The sequence below is a fragment of the Musa acuminata genome, chromosome BXJ3-4, assembly GCF_036884655.1.
Source record: "Musa acuminata AAA Group cultivar baxijiao chromosome BXJ3-4, Cavendish_Baxijiao_AAA, whole genome shotgun sequence".
Lineage (NCBI taxonomy): Eukaryota > Viridiplantae > Streptophyta > Magnoliopsida > Zingiberales > Musaceae > Musa > Musa acuminata.
This window is the reverse complement of record NC_088352.1, coordinates 17,379,736-17,395,222: the sequence shown is the minus strand read 5'-3', so window position 1 is coordinate 17,395,222 and position 15,487 is coordinate 17,379,736. Positions and strand designations below refer to the sequence as shown.

Genomic DNA, 15,487 nt, shown 5'->3' with positions numbered 1-15,487 from the left:
ATATGCTTACGAAGCCTCTTTCGATTTACAAGTTCAAGTAATGCTTGGACTTGTTTGGCAAGTCCCACATAGTCCCACATTGGGAAAATCAAGCTTGTTATCTCTATTGCAACTATAAATAAGAGCTCGGGCCTTGAAGCCAAATGCATCACAAGAAAAACCTAATTGTTTGCTTTGAGTTTAATTTCTATTAAGTCCACATTTAGTTAAAATAGTTTGAGCTTTTTTTTTTTAGTAGTTTTAGGTGTTTTATAACCTACGAACATTTTCCTAAGTTATTTGTAATTGTCTCTTTTATTTTTCTGCTTTATTATCTTTATTGGGTTGTCAAATTACCCTTTCATAAATTTTCTAAAGTCAGCTCTAACATATAGTCTTATATTTATCATAAATAGAGATAACAATATATATATATATATATATATATATATATATATATATATATATATATATATATATATATATATAATGTACAGGATTCAAGAGTGGCATATAGAAGCTCTAATTTGCTCTAAGAGAGAGAGAGAGAGCGAGGTGGAAGACGACGTCCCCTACCTTTGCTTCCTCGCTTGGGGAAACGCTACTGCTTATTACCACTGTTCACTGATAAATATTTGACAGGTGCCATGCCGCACACCTAAACCTCTTCTGCCCTTTTGATGGCGTGTCGTGTCTGCTAAGGTGCAGAAAGAGACCCCCTTCCATTGTATCGCAGGCGTCTACGTAGCTTTTGGAGGCTGTCTGCATGCGTCTCCACAATATCTGTAGATTTTGGAGGCTAAACGCTACTATAAAACCCTCTGCCCGCCACCTCATGCCTCTTCTTTTTGTAGGTTGGAGGAAGGATCGATGGGGAGGTCACCATGCTGCGATGAGGTGGGGCTGAAGAGGGGTCCATGGACGCCGGAGGAGGACAAGAAGCTGAGGGACTACGTCCAGAAGAACGGCCACGGGAGCTGGCGGCGGCTCCCTATGCTCGCCGGCCTCAACCGCTGCGGTAAGAGCTGCAGGCTCCGGTGGATCAACTACCTGCGCCCCGACATCAAGAGAGGGAACTTCACGGAGGAAGAGGAGAGTCTCATCATCGACCTCCACTCCCTCCACGGAAACAAGTACGCTTTCTGCTTCTTGACACCGTCTATTAGACCTTGCTTCTTGACACCTTGCTTCTCCAATCGAAGGTGGTCGACCATGGCCGCCAGCTTGCCGGGGAGGACCGATAACGAGATCAAGAACTACTGGAACACCCACCTGAGGAAGAAGCTGCTGCGGATGGGCATCGACCCCGTGACGCACCAGCCCAGAACCGACCTCCGTGTGCTCCCCGGCCTGCCCGAGTTGCTGGCGGCGGCCAACTTGGTCGGTGGATTCACGAGCAGCCTAAACGATCCCCTGCACCTGCAAGCAGATGCTGCGCACCTGATCAAGTTGCATTTGGTGCAGAATCTCGTCCAGGTGCTGACCAGCAATCCCACTCCAAATCTGAACCAGATCATGGGTCCGTTCGGATCAGGCGTCCTGAGGAACTACCGACTCGACGATGTCGACGTGCCTTCCAGCCGCCAGCTCGAGAGCCTTCTTCGTCATCTTCCTCATGGTTGGCTGTTGCAGAGCACAGCGCCGATGGCCTCGAGCCTTTCGACTCAGGGCTGGCAGAGGTTCGTCGACAGCCTTCATCGTTCGACGCGTGAGTCCAGCCGTTCTGTGGACGCCGGAGACCAAACAGCTGCAGCAGCAACAGAAGATGTAAGCTCTGTTAACGAAGGTTGTCTCCCAACCTCGGATTCTACGCCTCCATTTCTTTCGTCATCTCCAGTAAACATGAACAAAGGTGGAGCGATCACCATCGATGGATCCATCAACGCACCCTCGGAGGCATGGGACGCGAATCTGGATGATCAAGACGATCTTGGCTACTGGAAAGAAATCTTAGAGTGAGTACTCAAGCAACTTCATCTTTGCTTCTCGGCGTTAAAAGGGTTCGTGTATCAATCTAATGCTGTGTCAGCTGTTGCTTGCAGCCAAATCTCATCATGGCCCAACACACCATAGAAGTCAATTTGCTGATGGAAAAAGGAGTGTGGATTGATTTGTGAGGTAGAAACATTATGCCAGCATGTTGTTACGATTATTTCCATGTCGAGACTTGAGATGGTTTCATGTGCACATAATAAATAATACATTTAAAGGAATAGATGCAGAAATATAATATGTGTTGTTCTTTTCAACAAGGTTGCATTTGGTAGATGAAACCCCCTGAAACGTTACTATCTAACAATCAGCTTCAGCTAGTGGAGTTGGGGTTGACTTGTGGCACGAATGAAACAGGCATTTAGGTTGGAGCTGAAAGGTTTACCTCACAGGTAGCAGACAACCCATTCATTCTCTCTCTGGGATTAGGGGGATCCAAGCGATGTTCACCTGTTGTGAGGGTCAGTTTATATCTTAATCTCTCGATGAACATATGCATATAATGAATGCATCGTCGTCGTGTATAAAAGATAAACAAGATAGATAGATTAATCGGGATTATATGGGGGGACAAGACACAGAAAAGGCTAGCGGAAACAGATGACACACACAGAAAAGACATGATGGGTTCCCAAGATAGATAGATAGATAGATAGATAGATAGATAGATAGATGCAGGGGGTCCAAATATTCTATTCACTTTATCACTTTCATCCAACAGAAAGCAAGCAGAAGGATATATTTCCTTTCCCGAGTCGAGGCTCTATTTTGATTTATTAGTAATCAGAAGGATACAAATGTTCTTCTACGTCACTGTTTGATGCTCTTGGGACCATCGAAGCAAAAGTCTCGTGATTTGTTACTGGTTAGGTGGATGAACTCACTGATCCCTTACTTTGGCAACAAGCCATCTCTCTCTCTCCTCCACCCCACCCCCACCTTGACAACGCTCATCCATCGGCAATAACTCGCTTGATTCGGAGAGGTGGATGCGAATCTACCAAGTAATAAGGTATGGTATGGTATGGTATGGTATTGAAAAAGCATTCTCTCTCTCTCTCTCTCTCTCTCCTAGGAACATGATGATGTTGTTTTCATTCGTCATGTTTTATTGGGTAAAAGATGAGAAAAATGGATTACATGATGATGTTGTTTTCATTCGTCATGTTTTATTGGGTAAAAGATGAGAAAAATGGATTACATATGTAACCTTGTCCCACGAGGAATAACATGATATCAATAAGTAGGTAAAATGCACGACCAACCCATCTACCTACACTTCACGTACGTAGTAGACAAGTAGAATGCTACGTTCGACACAAACATCATCAACTAATTGACGTTCGGAAGTCCAAATGTACTTTTTTTTTTCTTTTTGTGGAAATTAAAATCGTTGTGTCGTAGAAAAAATAAATTTATTCTTATTGAAATGATCACGTAAGCATAGGATCATTAGCCATACCGACATCCGATTAGTATCTATATCATCATCGTTCATGTCACCGAGTCCATGCAACAGATTCGATTTGGGCTTTTTTTCTCTCTCGAAGATTTTTCTTTTTCTTTTTCTATTTCTATACATAAAGGTACACATTCTATATTCTAACCAAGTCATGTTTCTTCTACCCCCATTTTCATGTGATTATCAAGCGGACAATCTTCCATCGACAGATATCCATCTTAATTCGACAAACATACAAAATTCTCTAAAGAATAATGCCAAGTGGCAGGGCATCCTCTAACCTCTAACATGCTTCAAAGGACTGACAAGTCCTGATGCCGATGCAGAAGAATTAACTTGCAGGACAACGCTTTGAGTTAGGTAAGATGTCAAGCTTTTGATCGAGTAGACTGAACTAAGAAGACGATAGTTCGGAGTCCATTGTTAGTTTGGAGACAATACAACTTGGCGTGCTTGGACAAGCAATGGTTTCAGAATGAGATGGGAGTCATGTCACTTGATGCCACTTCCAAGCGAGGCATGATGTGTGATGAGTATAATAATGTTTCCCTTTGGACTTGTGTTTTGGTTTTTCAACAGAGTAGGTAACTAAATCTTTAGCATACTAATCTATCTCACAATAACACTTCTCTTTGCTGTAAAAGCACGAGGATTCATACTATGGATGTTTATGGATATCTATCAGAAATAATTTGAGACAAATTCCATGAGCTTTGCTGTTCTTGGTTGTCAGCCACTGGTTGATTTGGCATCATTGTGGGATAAACTTTAGTGATCACCACAAAAGATGAAAGAAAATCAAAGAGACTGGGAATTTTTTTTGTAGATAATGTGTTTGACTTCATAAATTTTGATGCATGCAACTCCCAATACTCAAACAAGAAACCCATGCATTTATACTTCTCACTGAAAGAAAGAAATCTCAATCATCAGGAAGCCTTTAACATCCTTGTAGAACAAATAAGTTATATATATATATATATATATATATATATATATATATATATATATTCTTTTTATGGTATGATTCCACCGTGTGAATGTGTGAGGCTTTCATCTTGAGAGTATCCTATTTGAGACAGAGTGAGTCTAATGTTTATTACTTAAATTATTTTTATTATCTTGTCATTATCATTTTTTCTCTTTCTCTCTTTTTTTAATTATTTTTCGTTAAAAAAAATATACTGTAACTCATCCTACATCAAATTATCACCCCCGACACACTTAGTGCAATATGATGTTGACAAACAATGTTCATGTGTACTATGGATGTGTGTGAGATAAAGATATAAATGAACTCCAAATTAATTATTTTATTTTCCTATTTATTATATGCGTTCATGCGTAAGACTCTACATAAGCCTTCATGGATGGAAGATTTAGTGTATTGAGTCCTTAATGTTTCTTAGTGAGAGACATTGAGCTTTGAATTAAGCACTTGTGCAGTAGACAGATCAAAAGCAGGTATTCATCAGCAGCTGCTGCTCTACATCATCACTCGTGGCTACACACTGCATACTGAGATAAGCTATACTGTTAGTGCATTAAGAAGCTCACATTTGTTCAATATAGTTAGACGAGATTTTGTATAGAATATAAAGAGAAATAAATTTTTATATATGAGCAAATACTAGCAAGTCATAATATACAGCGAAATTAAATGAAATAATAATCAAATAGAACACTAAGATTTATGTGTTAAACCCCTCGATAAAAATCACGGGATAAAATAGAGATAATCCACTATAAGAATAATGAATATACAAATCTCAATCTCTTGCCCTAAAATCCTAATAACAATCACAAGAGAATAACTGTGATACAATGATCATTTACATAATATCTAAATTCTTTCCAAGTAATCACAACACTAATTTACTGTAAATATGATCTAACCTTAGATGAAAATACTATTGGATGATTGAAAACAATTTTACTATATTATCCTTGTATTCTTTCCTTTCTTTCTCTTATTTTATTATCTTATTCTGCTCCTTATTGAATCAAGTTGCTGCAGCAATTTTTGCTCTTTGCCTTTTTCTATCTCAATTTCGCAGCCCACGTTCTTCCCTAATTAGATTTAGGATTTAATGAAAGGAGAGATGGGCTGTGTGGGCTATGGGCTATTAAAGCCCACCATGGCTGTCAGTCCAACACTGCAATCATTCTGCCCAACAGCTTGGCCGTGAGCTGCTACCGAGAGTAGACCCGGGTCGTCATCTTCGCCGTCGCTTGCTGGATCATGAGCTCCTTCACCACCGAGATGTTGGCGTAATAAAGCTCGAGATCAAGCTCTTTTAGCGCCACCATCAAACTCGCCGGCGGGTGGCTCCTCCTGTCGCACTGCACTCGAATTATGGCCTCCGAGCCCACTATCTTCACCTCCACGTCCACCTCGCCGCCGCACCGCCCGCTCCCGTTCGTCTCGGTCGTCTTCGGGTCGCGGTGAGCCGCCGAGCTCCCCGCGGACTCGCTCTCCGTCCTGAGGGCGCTGAGCTCCGGCTGCAGCCCTCGGTTGTTGGACTCCAGAGCTTGCGTCTTGGAGCGGAGCTCGTTGATGTAGGTGACGGCGTCGGCGAGAAGGGAGGCCTTGTCCATCTTGGACACGTTGGGAACGACGGAGCGGAGGGAGTAGAACCGTTGGTTCAGCTTCTCGCGCCGTTGCCGCTCTGCCTCCACGTGGTCGAGCGGCTCCTTGCGGCTGTTGGCCGGCTTCCGGCCCCGCTTCTTGGGCCGGTTCTCCAGCGGTTCCGTTATGCCGCTGCTAGCCACCTCCTTGGCCGAGGCCTCGATGTCCGAGTTATCCGACTCTCCGCAGCCGAAGAGGCCCTCGCACTAATCCCCCTCCGCCACAGCAGCGGACGAGGAGAGGAACACCTCCTCGTTGCGCTCCCTCGACGTTGACTTCTTGATCTCATACGAGATGTGTTTGCCGACAAACATAGCTCCGACCGAGGTGGTGGGAATCGTATTGATGTCGCCGGTGAAATTGAGGTCATGAGGCACATGAATTGGGACAGGGTTTTCGGTGAGACAACCGGGAATGGGTTTCTCGAACGGGGAAGAGGGCATCGGCGCCGAAGGCACCGAAAACCAGAGCATGCTTGGATCTATCACCCCCTGCTCCGCCGCCGCCAGCAGCGGCGGAGGCCAGGATCCGGCTGCTGCGCGGCCGCCGGTGACGTCGCCGAAGAGCGCTCTGGCCTTGCTCAAGATCTCCGAGTTCTGGAAGATCTCATGCGTCGAGCCGAGCTCCACGACGCCGCTCCCCAAGGGGACGCAGGCCATCGTCCTTAGCCCCAACACCCGCGCCTGCCGCACCCGCTCACACAGCGCCGTCGCCATGCGGTCCGCCCCGGCGATCCACGCCGGCGAACCAGAGAGAAGGGCCTGGCCAGGGAGTCCAGCGCCAAGCGCGAACGTCTGGGTCATCGACACGAGAAAGAACCACTCGGTGTCGGTGACGTCCTCGTTCGCCGCATCGTCACCTCCGCTGCCAGAGACGAGGGCGTTGAGCTCCCGGAGCACGTGCTTGCGGTGCTTCGCCAGTGACGAGGGTAATAATTGCGATAAGACTCACGTGACATCAGCTATGCCAGGTGACGCATCACGCCTTTGTCAACTTGATGAGGCACCCGATCAACGCGGATCGAAACGCCTGCTGAGGCACATAAACACCCTGCTCAGGCTCGATCCCGCACGCCACGCCAACGGCAATGTCAGACGCTACCAGAAGTATGATCCTGCTCCCTGCGGGCAGGCACATTATACAACAGTAATTCTCACTATAAAAACCCTCGCGCTCCGACGAAAAAGGAGAAACAAAGAAAAGGAGCCCCGAGGACCATCCGCTAACTTGATCGTCGGAGGGGTCGGGTCGAACTCCCCGACCCGACCTTTGTGCAAGTGCACAGGCGGAGGTCGCCCACCAAAGGCGCAGGCGGGGTTTCTCTCCCTGTGGAAATGGCGACCCCATCCCAATCGGAACATCGCGACCGACGACCTCAGCAGTCGAGAAGAGTGTCCCAGGAAGATCCCCGTCATCCGAACCTGAATCAAGCCACGGCTTAAAGTTGTTTACACTAACATTTTTGGCGCTAGAAGGAGGGTCGAATGTCAGGGGATCACCCGATTGGTTCGGACGAACCTGCGGTTGAGGGGTCACATCCGATTGGAGCTTCAAGGGAACATCCCCCACACGAAGATCTTCGTGACGAACACCCTGCCACGACCTCAAAGCGCTATTGGTGGATATTCAATGACCCGGGCTTGTCGTCGCTCGACGGCGCCCCCGCCGACCCGTCGCTCGTGTCATCCGAGGCCTTTCACGACCTCACCCATCAAGTTCGAACTCTGACCGATATGGTACAATCCATTATTCCACTTGTCGCTCGTCCGCTGCATCCGCCGGTCGTCCGACCATTGCGGCAACAGGAGCCACCCGTTCAAGCCTGCACACCACCTCGGGAGCTTCCCGCTTCGCCTCGGGTCCCATTGGCCCCACTCGGGGATCGAGTGACGACGAACCCGAGGGGCCACCCGGAACCCGATGCAATCTTCAGATCCTACAGACTCCCTTCGAGTCCAGTTGCGCTTTGTCAGCTAGCGACTGGACGAGGTGCAGAAGGAGGTTCGTAGGTCGAGGGGAGAGCTCGGGGAGGACGCACACTAGGGATCTCCATTCACACCCGAGATACAGGATTAGACAGTCCCCCCGAACTTCCGGCTCCCCTCCCTGGATGCTTACGATGGCTCCACCGACCCAGCGGACCATGTAGTTGCTTTTCGCGCCCAGATGGCGCTATACGGAACCTCTGATGCTCTGATGTACAGAGCGTTTCCCACTACTCTAAGAGGGTCGGCCCACGCGTGGTATAGCGTCTTGAAGACTGGAACGATCGCTTCCTTCGACTAGCTCGTCAAGGACTTCGAGCTCCACTTCGTGGCCTATGCACGGCCAAAGCCTTCCGCAGCGCTTCTCCTCGGACTCAACCAGAGGGAGGATGAGCCCCTCTCCCATTTTGTGAATCGTTTTGCAACGCAGATCCGGGGATTACCGAACGCTCATCCTTCTCTATTGATGCAGACATTTATGATAGGCCTGCGTCCTTCTAGGTTCTTCTAGTCCCTCGTAGAGCGACTCCCCACCGCGGTGCCTGAGATGCTACAACGTGCGAACCAGTTCATCGTAGCCGAGGCCTGGATGGCCAGGAAGCGGGAAGAGCACAAGAGGGCCAGGCCGAAGCCGGCTCGGGGACAACAGTCTGTCACGCCGAGGCGCAGGCTGGACCGACCTGACCCGCCCGTGTTAAGATCTCCTATACCCTTTTTGGGTGCATCCCGAACAGAGATATTTCTCCAAATAAGGGAAAAAGGGTTGCTCAGGGCCCCCGCCCCGATGACGAGCCCGCGGGAACTCGCAGACCAGTCCAAGTATTGTCGCTTCCATCGGCAAAGCGGACACGATACTGAACATTGTCGCGAGCTGAAGCGGCAAATCGAGGAGCTCGTCCGCAGAGGACACCTCAGCCGGTACATCCGACAGAATAGGGGATCGTCGCCCCTTCCGGATGGCCCCGTTGAGCACCACATCGACGTCATCACGGGTGGCCCAGTGTCCGGAGGGATCAGTATGTCCGGAAGGAAGGCATACGCCCATTCAGCTAGGGACGACGCTCCCCGACGTGGCCCCGACCCCGAGGTCGCGTTCCCCCCTGAGGGCACTGAGCGACCAGAGCACGACGATGCGCTCGTGATAATGGCTCGAATCGCCAACACCCAGGTGAGGAGAATCATGATTGACACGGGGAGCTCAGCCGACGTGCTATATCTTGACGCTTTCCAAAAACTGGGATTAGCCAAAGAGGCCTTGGAGCCGATCTGCTCGACGCTCACAAGGTTCACCGGCGACTCAATCTCACCGTTGGGAACCGTCACCTTGCCCCTGACTCTAGGAGCCCCGCCCAGAACCAAGACGGTGATGTCCACCTTCCTAGTGGTGGATCTCCCTACGGCGTATAACGCCATCCTCGGTCGCCCCACCCTCAACAAGATTAGGGTCGTAATCTCCACCTACCACCATACGGTGAAGTTCCCGACCCACATGGGGATGGGGGAGGTCTGGGGGAGCCCTCGGGAGTCCAGACAGTGCTACCTGACGGCGGTTTCGCTACACAAGAGGACGAGGACCGACCGACCCTTGTAGGACCCAAGGGAAACGAAGCGATCGACCCCACATCCTAAGCCAATGACCCCCACCTGTGACATACTGTTGATGAAGGATCGCCCAGACCGGACGATCAAAGTCGGGTTGGAACTCCCCGAGCAGGAGTGGGAGCAGCTCGTCGGCTTCTTACAGGAGAACGCAGACGTCTTCGCTTGGTCGCCATTCGACATGACGGGCGTCGATCCGAAGACCGCCCAACACCACCTGAACATTTCGCCTGATGCTCGGCCAGTGAAGCAGAAACCACGACGCCAAGCCCCGGACAGTCAGCAAGACGTCCGTGAAGAGGTGGAGCGACTCTTGGCAGCTGGCTTCATAGAGGAGGTCAAGTACTCGTGATGGTTGTCTAATGTAGTTTTGGTGAAGAAACATAATGGGAGCTGGAGGATGTGTGTTGACTACACCGGTCTCAATCGTGCGTGCCCAAAGGACTGCTATCCCCTCCCGAGGATCGACCAGCTTGTCGACGCAACTGCCGGGCATGCCCGCCTTTCGTTCATTGATGCCTACTCCGGCTACAACTAGATCAAAATGGCGCCCGAGGACCAAGAACACACGGCTTTCCTCACCGATCTAGGAGTGTATTTCTACAAAGTAATGCCGTTCGGGCTAAAGAACACGGGTGCAACCTATCAGAGAGCCGTGAACAAGATGTTTGCCCAATAGATCGGGCGGAATGTCGAGGTCTACGTAGATGACATGATCGTGAAGAGCCGTGCGGCGGTAGATCACCTGACCGACTTGGCCGAGACATTTGCCACGCTGCGGAGGTATGGTCTGTGACTCAACCCGGCAAAGTGTGTTTTCGGTGTCAACTCGGGAAAGTTCCTCGGGTTCATCGTAAACGAAAGAGGAATCGACATCAACCTAGAGAGGGTCCAGGCAATCATCGATATGCAAACACCATGGACAATCAAGGACATGCAGCGACTAAACAGAAGGCTCGCTGCCTTGTCTCGATTTCTATCCCGATCGGGCCACCATTGCCTCCCCTTCTTCTGAGCGCTGAAGAACCCGGAGGACTTCCAATGGACGGTGCAGTGTGAGGAAGCTTTCGGACAAGTCAAACAACACTTGGCCAACCTCCCCCGCCTTGCCTCGGTCTCTTTGGGGGAAAAACTCAGTATTTACTTGGTTGCCTCCCGGCACGCGGTCAGCTCCGTCCTGATCAAAGAAGCCTCCGGCGAACAACTACCGGTCTACTACATTAACCATTTCCTGAATGGGCCTGAGGAGCGATACTTGCCAATTGAGAAGCTTGCTCTGGCGCTCGTACTTACGGCCCGGAAGCTGCGTCCCTACTGTTAGGATCGAGAGCACTAAGAGGGGGGGGGGGTGAATTAGTGCAGCGGAAATCTTATAGTAATTTAAAAACGAAAGCTACGTTCGTCCGATAAAAAACGATTTCGATATAAAAGCAGAATCACAGTGCAGTTTGCGTCTAAGCGTAGTTTTGCGTCTGAGCGCAGTTTGCGTCTAAACACAGTTTGCGTCTAAGCACAGTTTGCGTCTAAGCGCAGTTTACGTCTAAACTCAGTTTTACGTCCAAACGCAGTTTTACGTCTAAACGCAGTTTTACGTCTAAACGCAGTTTTACGTCTAAACGCAGTTTTACGTCTAAACGCAGTTTTGCGTCTAAACGCAGTTTTACGTCTAAACGCAGTTTTACGTCTAAACGCAGTTTTACGTCTAAACGCAGTTTTGCGTCTAAACGCAGTTTTACGTCTAAACGTAATTTTACGTCTAAATGTAGTTTTGCGTCTAAAAGCAGTTTTGAACCTTGAAAAGCGTTTTACGTAGAAAGCAATTTGCAGTTATAAATGGAATCCGAATGTAAGCGTAAACTGCAGTGTGAAGATCGTACGAAAACACGATTTACGTTTGAATGTAGATTCTGAAAGATCAGAGCTTAGAAACTCGTTCGTAAAGGCGCAGAGGGCAGTAGCAATGTAGGAGGTTTGCAGTAATGATAAAGTGCTCAAGGTAAAAGCAAACCAGAGATTTAGAGTGGTTCGGTCAGTCTTGACCTACTCCACTTTTGGCTTCCTCCTCCGACGAGGTCACCGACGTCAACTAGCTGCCTTCCTTCAATGGGCGAAGGCTAACTGCCCTTTTACAGTTTCTCTCCTTTTGACAGGCTCAGGAGACAACCTTTACAGATCCTTTCTCTCCTCTCTTTACAACTCAAGACTTGAAGAACAGAAGGAGGAGAACTTTAGGACTTTACACAAATTTGAGCTCTTAGAATCACTGAAAAGATCAAGAATTCGGTGTGGATCTGTTGCTTTTCAGTGCTGAATGGGTGGGGTATTTATAGGCCCCAACCCAATTCAAATTTGGAGCTCAAAACGATCAAATCGATCAAATCCCAGAATTCTGGGATCAGGCGGTTGCACCTCTTGACTGGAGAGGTGGCACCGCCTGGCAGAGCTCGAAGACTGAGCTCAGGCGATTGCACCTCTCTGCCAGAGCTCGAAGACTGAGCTCGGTGGTTGCACCGCCTGGCAGAGCTCGAAGACTGAGCTCGGTGGTTGCATCACCTGGCAGAGCTCGAAACTGAGCTCAGGCTGATGCACCTCTCTGCCAGAGGTGGTTGCACCTCTCTACCAGAGGTGGTTGCACCTCTCTGCCAGAGCTCGAAGACCGAGCTCAGGCGATGCATCTCCTGTCCAAAGAGGTTGCACCTCTCTGCCAGAGCTCGAAGACCGAGCTCGGTGGTTGCACCTCTTGGCAGAGCTCGAAACTTGAGCTCTGGCGGTGCTACCTCTTGACAGAGGAGGTTGCACCGCCCAGTCTCGCTTGGAGACTGAGCCCTGGGCGGTTGCACCTCTTGGCTGGGGCGGTTGCACCGCCCAGTCTCGCTGGGAGACATATCCTGGGCGGTTGCACCTCTTGGCTGGGGCGGTTGCACCGCCCAGTCTTCGCTGGAAGACATAGCCTGGGCGGTGCTACCTCCAACCCTGGCGGTGGCACCTCTTTCACTATTCCAGCTCACTTGGTTTGGCTCCAAACTTGGTCCAAACCAGTCCGAACTTGGGCCTAATTGGCCCCTACTTGGGTTATAGGATTAACACCTAATCCTAACCCTAATTAACATGCTAACTATGAATTTAAAGACATTTTCTAAGCTATTACAAAGTCCGCAAGTCAAGACTTCTTCTAGCGAGCTTCCGGCAAACTTCCGGCGGTCTTCCGATGAACTCTCGGAAACCATTCTGCGGACTCCCGGCAAGCTCCTAGACTTCACGATTTGATCTTAGCGAGTTCCAACGAGCTTCGTCGGCAAGCTCCGATCTTTCTCGGCGAGCTCCGTGAACTTCCAACGAACCTTCCGGCGAGCTTCCGAAAAACCCTTCGGCAAGCTCCCAACTCATTCTCGGCTAGTTCCGGTAGCATTCCCGACGAACCTTCGGACTTCCGTCGAACTCTCGAACTCGCAACAAATCCTTCGCGCTTGACTCCGACACTTTGTTTCGCTTTATGTCTTCATTGTTATCATAGTTAATCCTACACAACAAAACAAAACTTCAATCGAGACAATTTATCCTAAGCAATTAACCAAGTTGTCCGACATGTCATTGGTCCCTCGACGCTTCGTCCGATTCTTCGGCGCATCGTCCTCTCGTGCAGCCTATTGCCCAATCGGCCAGTTGACTCCGCAACTCCGATATCTTTGGCACAATACCCGCTCTTCTTGGCCCGATGCCCGAGTCCACGGCCCGAAGCCTTCTGTCGATACGCCGACCGATCCACCGGCCCGACGTCCAATCTTCTGACATGTTCCTTCGGCACAACATGATTTTCCTGCTTTAATTGTCTCATCCTGATCGAAGCATCCTGCGTCACTCAAAACGCAGATTAAATCATAAACATATATCAAGTAGTTTCATCATCAAAATACGAGATTCAACAATCTCCCCCTTTTTGATGATGACAACCACTTGATGACGGAGTTAAACTTAACTCCCGGAGTTTAAACAAACTCCCCCTATCAATATGCCATATTGATATAACCTTGAATTCAAACTGAATTCAAGTCATTGCAATATTCATCATGAATACTTGCAACACGTCAACATGAACATATGCATAAACTTATGCATCACATGTCATGTCATCAACATACTTTCATCAACATACTTCTCCCCCTTTGTCATCAACAAAAAGGAGAAGTATCACAATCAAGTGTTTGTGATATTGATTCAACTTATTGCATGAAAATCATAATATCAAGTTTTATCATCATGCAATCTTGGAGCTAGAAGATTTAGCAGGTGTTATATCATGCTTAGAACATTCATGCTATCAAGTTTTAGATATTCAAGTTTTATAACATATAAGATAGCACTTTTGGTAATGTTCAAGATAGCAAGTTCTATACCATGCAAGCTAGCAAATTAGAGATGTTCAAGAAGGCAACTCTTGCTTCTTGAAAATTTTGCTCACTTTGCTAGATGCGCAAGTTAGCATTTTTGCCTCTTGAGATAGGCAAGATAGCACATTTTCTTCTTTTGAGATAGCAACTTTTTGCTTCTCTTTAGACCAACAAGCTAGCAATTTTTACGATATACAAGTTTCACAACATATAAGCTAGCAAAAATTTCGAAAGCAAATGCAAGATAGCTTTCTTGTGTAAGCTCATGATTCTTGCTTCCTATTGCAATGTGCAAATTGCAAGTTTTGCTTCTTGAGATATTCAAGATAGTGATGTTCAAGAAGACAATTTTTCTTCTTTGAAATAAGCAAGTTAGCAATCTTTGCTACTTAAAATAGGCAAGCTAGCAATCAAGTTTTTGCATCTTCTTGACTTGTACAAGCTAGCTATCTCCCCCTTTGTCATTGTAAAAAAGAAAGAGAGAATACGGTTTTGTAGTTCTTTTTTCCTTTTACAACGATTTCAAAATCATGACAAAGGATGAATAATCAAGTTATGAATGTCAAGACAATTTTTCATCATGAATATTTTATCATTACATGCATCATTATCATAAGTTGAAGTATTACATGCATGATATCATATCACTATTCATAATTACATTAATGTTTCAATATAACAATTTCTTCTCAAAATGTGTAACTTGGCACTCATAACATTTTAAATCATGATTTACATCATATGCAATACATCACATCATATTTAGAAAGCACAAGTATTGCATGCATAATTGTACATCATAAATGTTTCATATCATGATGGTATCAATTTTGTCAAATTATATCCTACCATGCATGATCAAAACTTCTCCCCATTTTATCATTGAAAACAAGAAGAAAGTAGGGGGAAGAGCATAAAAGTGTTAAATATTTCAATCATTTCAAGGCATTTACATCATAGATCAAGTCATGATTCGTGATTCATCATAAAGCAAGTTAGTTTTCAATCATCACATAAGGCTTTTAAGGAATTTTTGAAACATAGGAGAATGATTAATTTAAGCGTACAATGTTTCAATCCAATTCAAGTCATGAATATCAATGCTTTCATATTGTGAGTATCAATTCATGAATACCATAAGATATTATTTGTGACTTCAATTTTGCAAGATCAAGATTATGATTTAGATAAAACTTATTCAAATTAAATCATTAACTTGAAGTTCATAATCAAGTCATTAAAATTAATTTCGAGATTCATAAAATATCATGAAATCATTAATCTCGATCAAATGGGAAAAGCATTTTTTAAGAGATTCATTTTCATCTAAGCATGCCTTAGTCTTTATATGCCAAATTAAGATAAGCATGAAAGTTCAAGACATAAGGCAAATAAATCTTGTATTATGAAATATACGATATCAAGGCTCATGATGCTAGTCATAGGTGCCCAG

The 15,487-nt window shown here is 46.9% G+C and overlaps 1 protein-coding gene and 1 pseudogene across 1 annotated transcript; one reads left to right on the top strand and one right to left on the bottom strand.

The window, feature by feature from the left end:
* Positions 1–530: 530 nt before the first annotated feature.
* Positions 531–2,211, top strand: LOC135634776 (transcription factor MYB41-like). The gene is made up of 3 exons (XM_065145352.1): positions 531–1,112; positions 1,182–1,934; positions 2,022–2,211. The coding sequence occupies exons 1-3, from the start codon at positions 850–852 to the stop codon at positions 2,050–2,052; spliced, it is 1,047 nt and encodes a 348-aa protein (XP_065001424.1). The 5' UTR covers positions 531–849; the 3' UTR covers positions 2,053–2,211.
* A 3,257-nt stretch (positions 2,212–5,468) lies between these two features.
* LOC103973016 (transcription factor MYC2-like) overlaps positions 5,469–15,487 on the bottom strand; it is a 46,061-nt pseudogene continuing 36,042 nt past the window's right edge.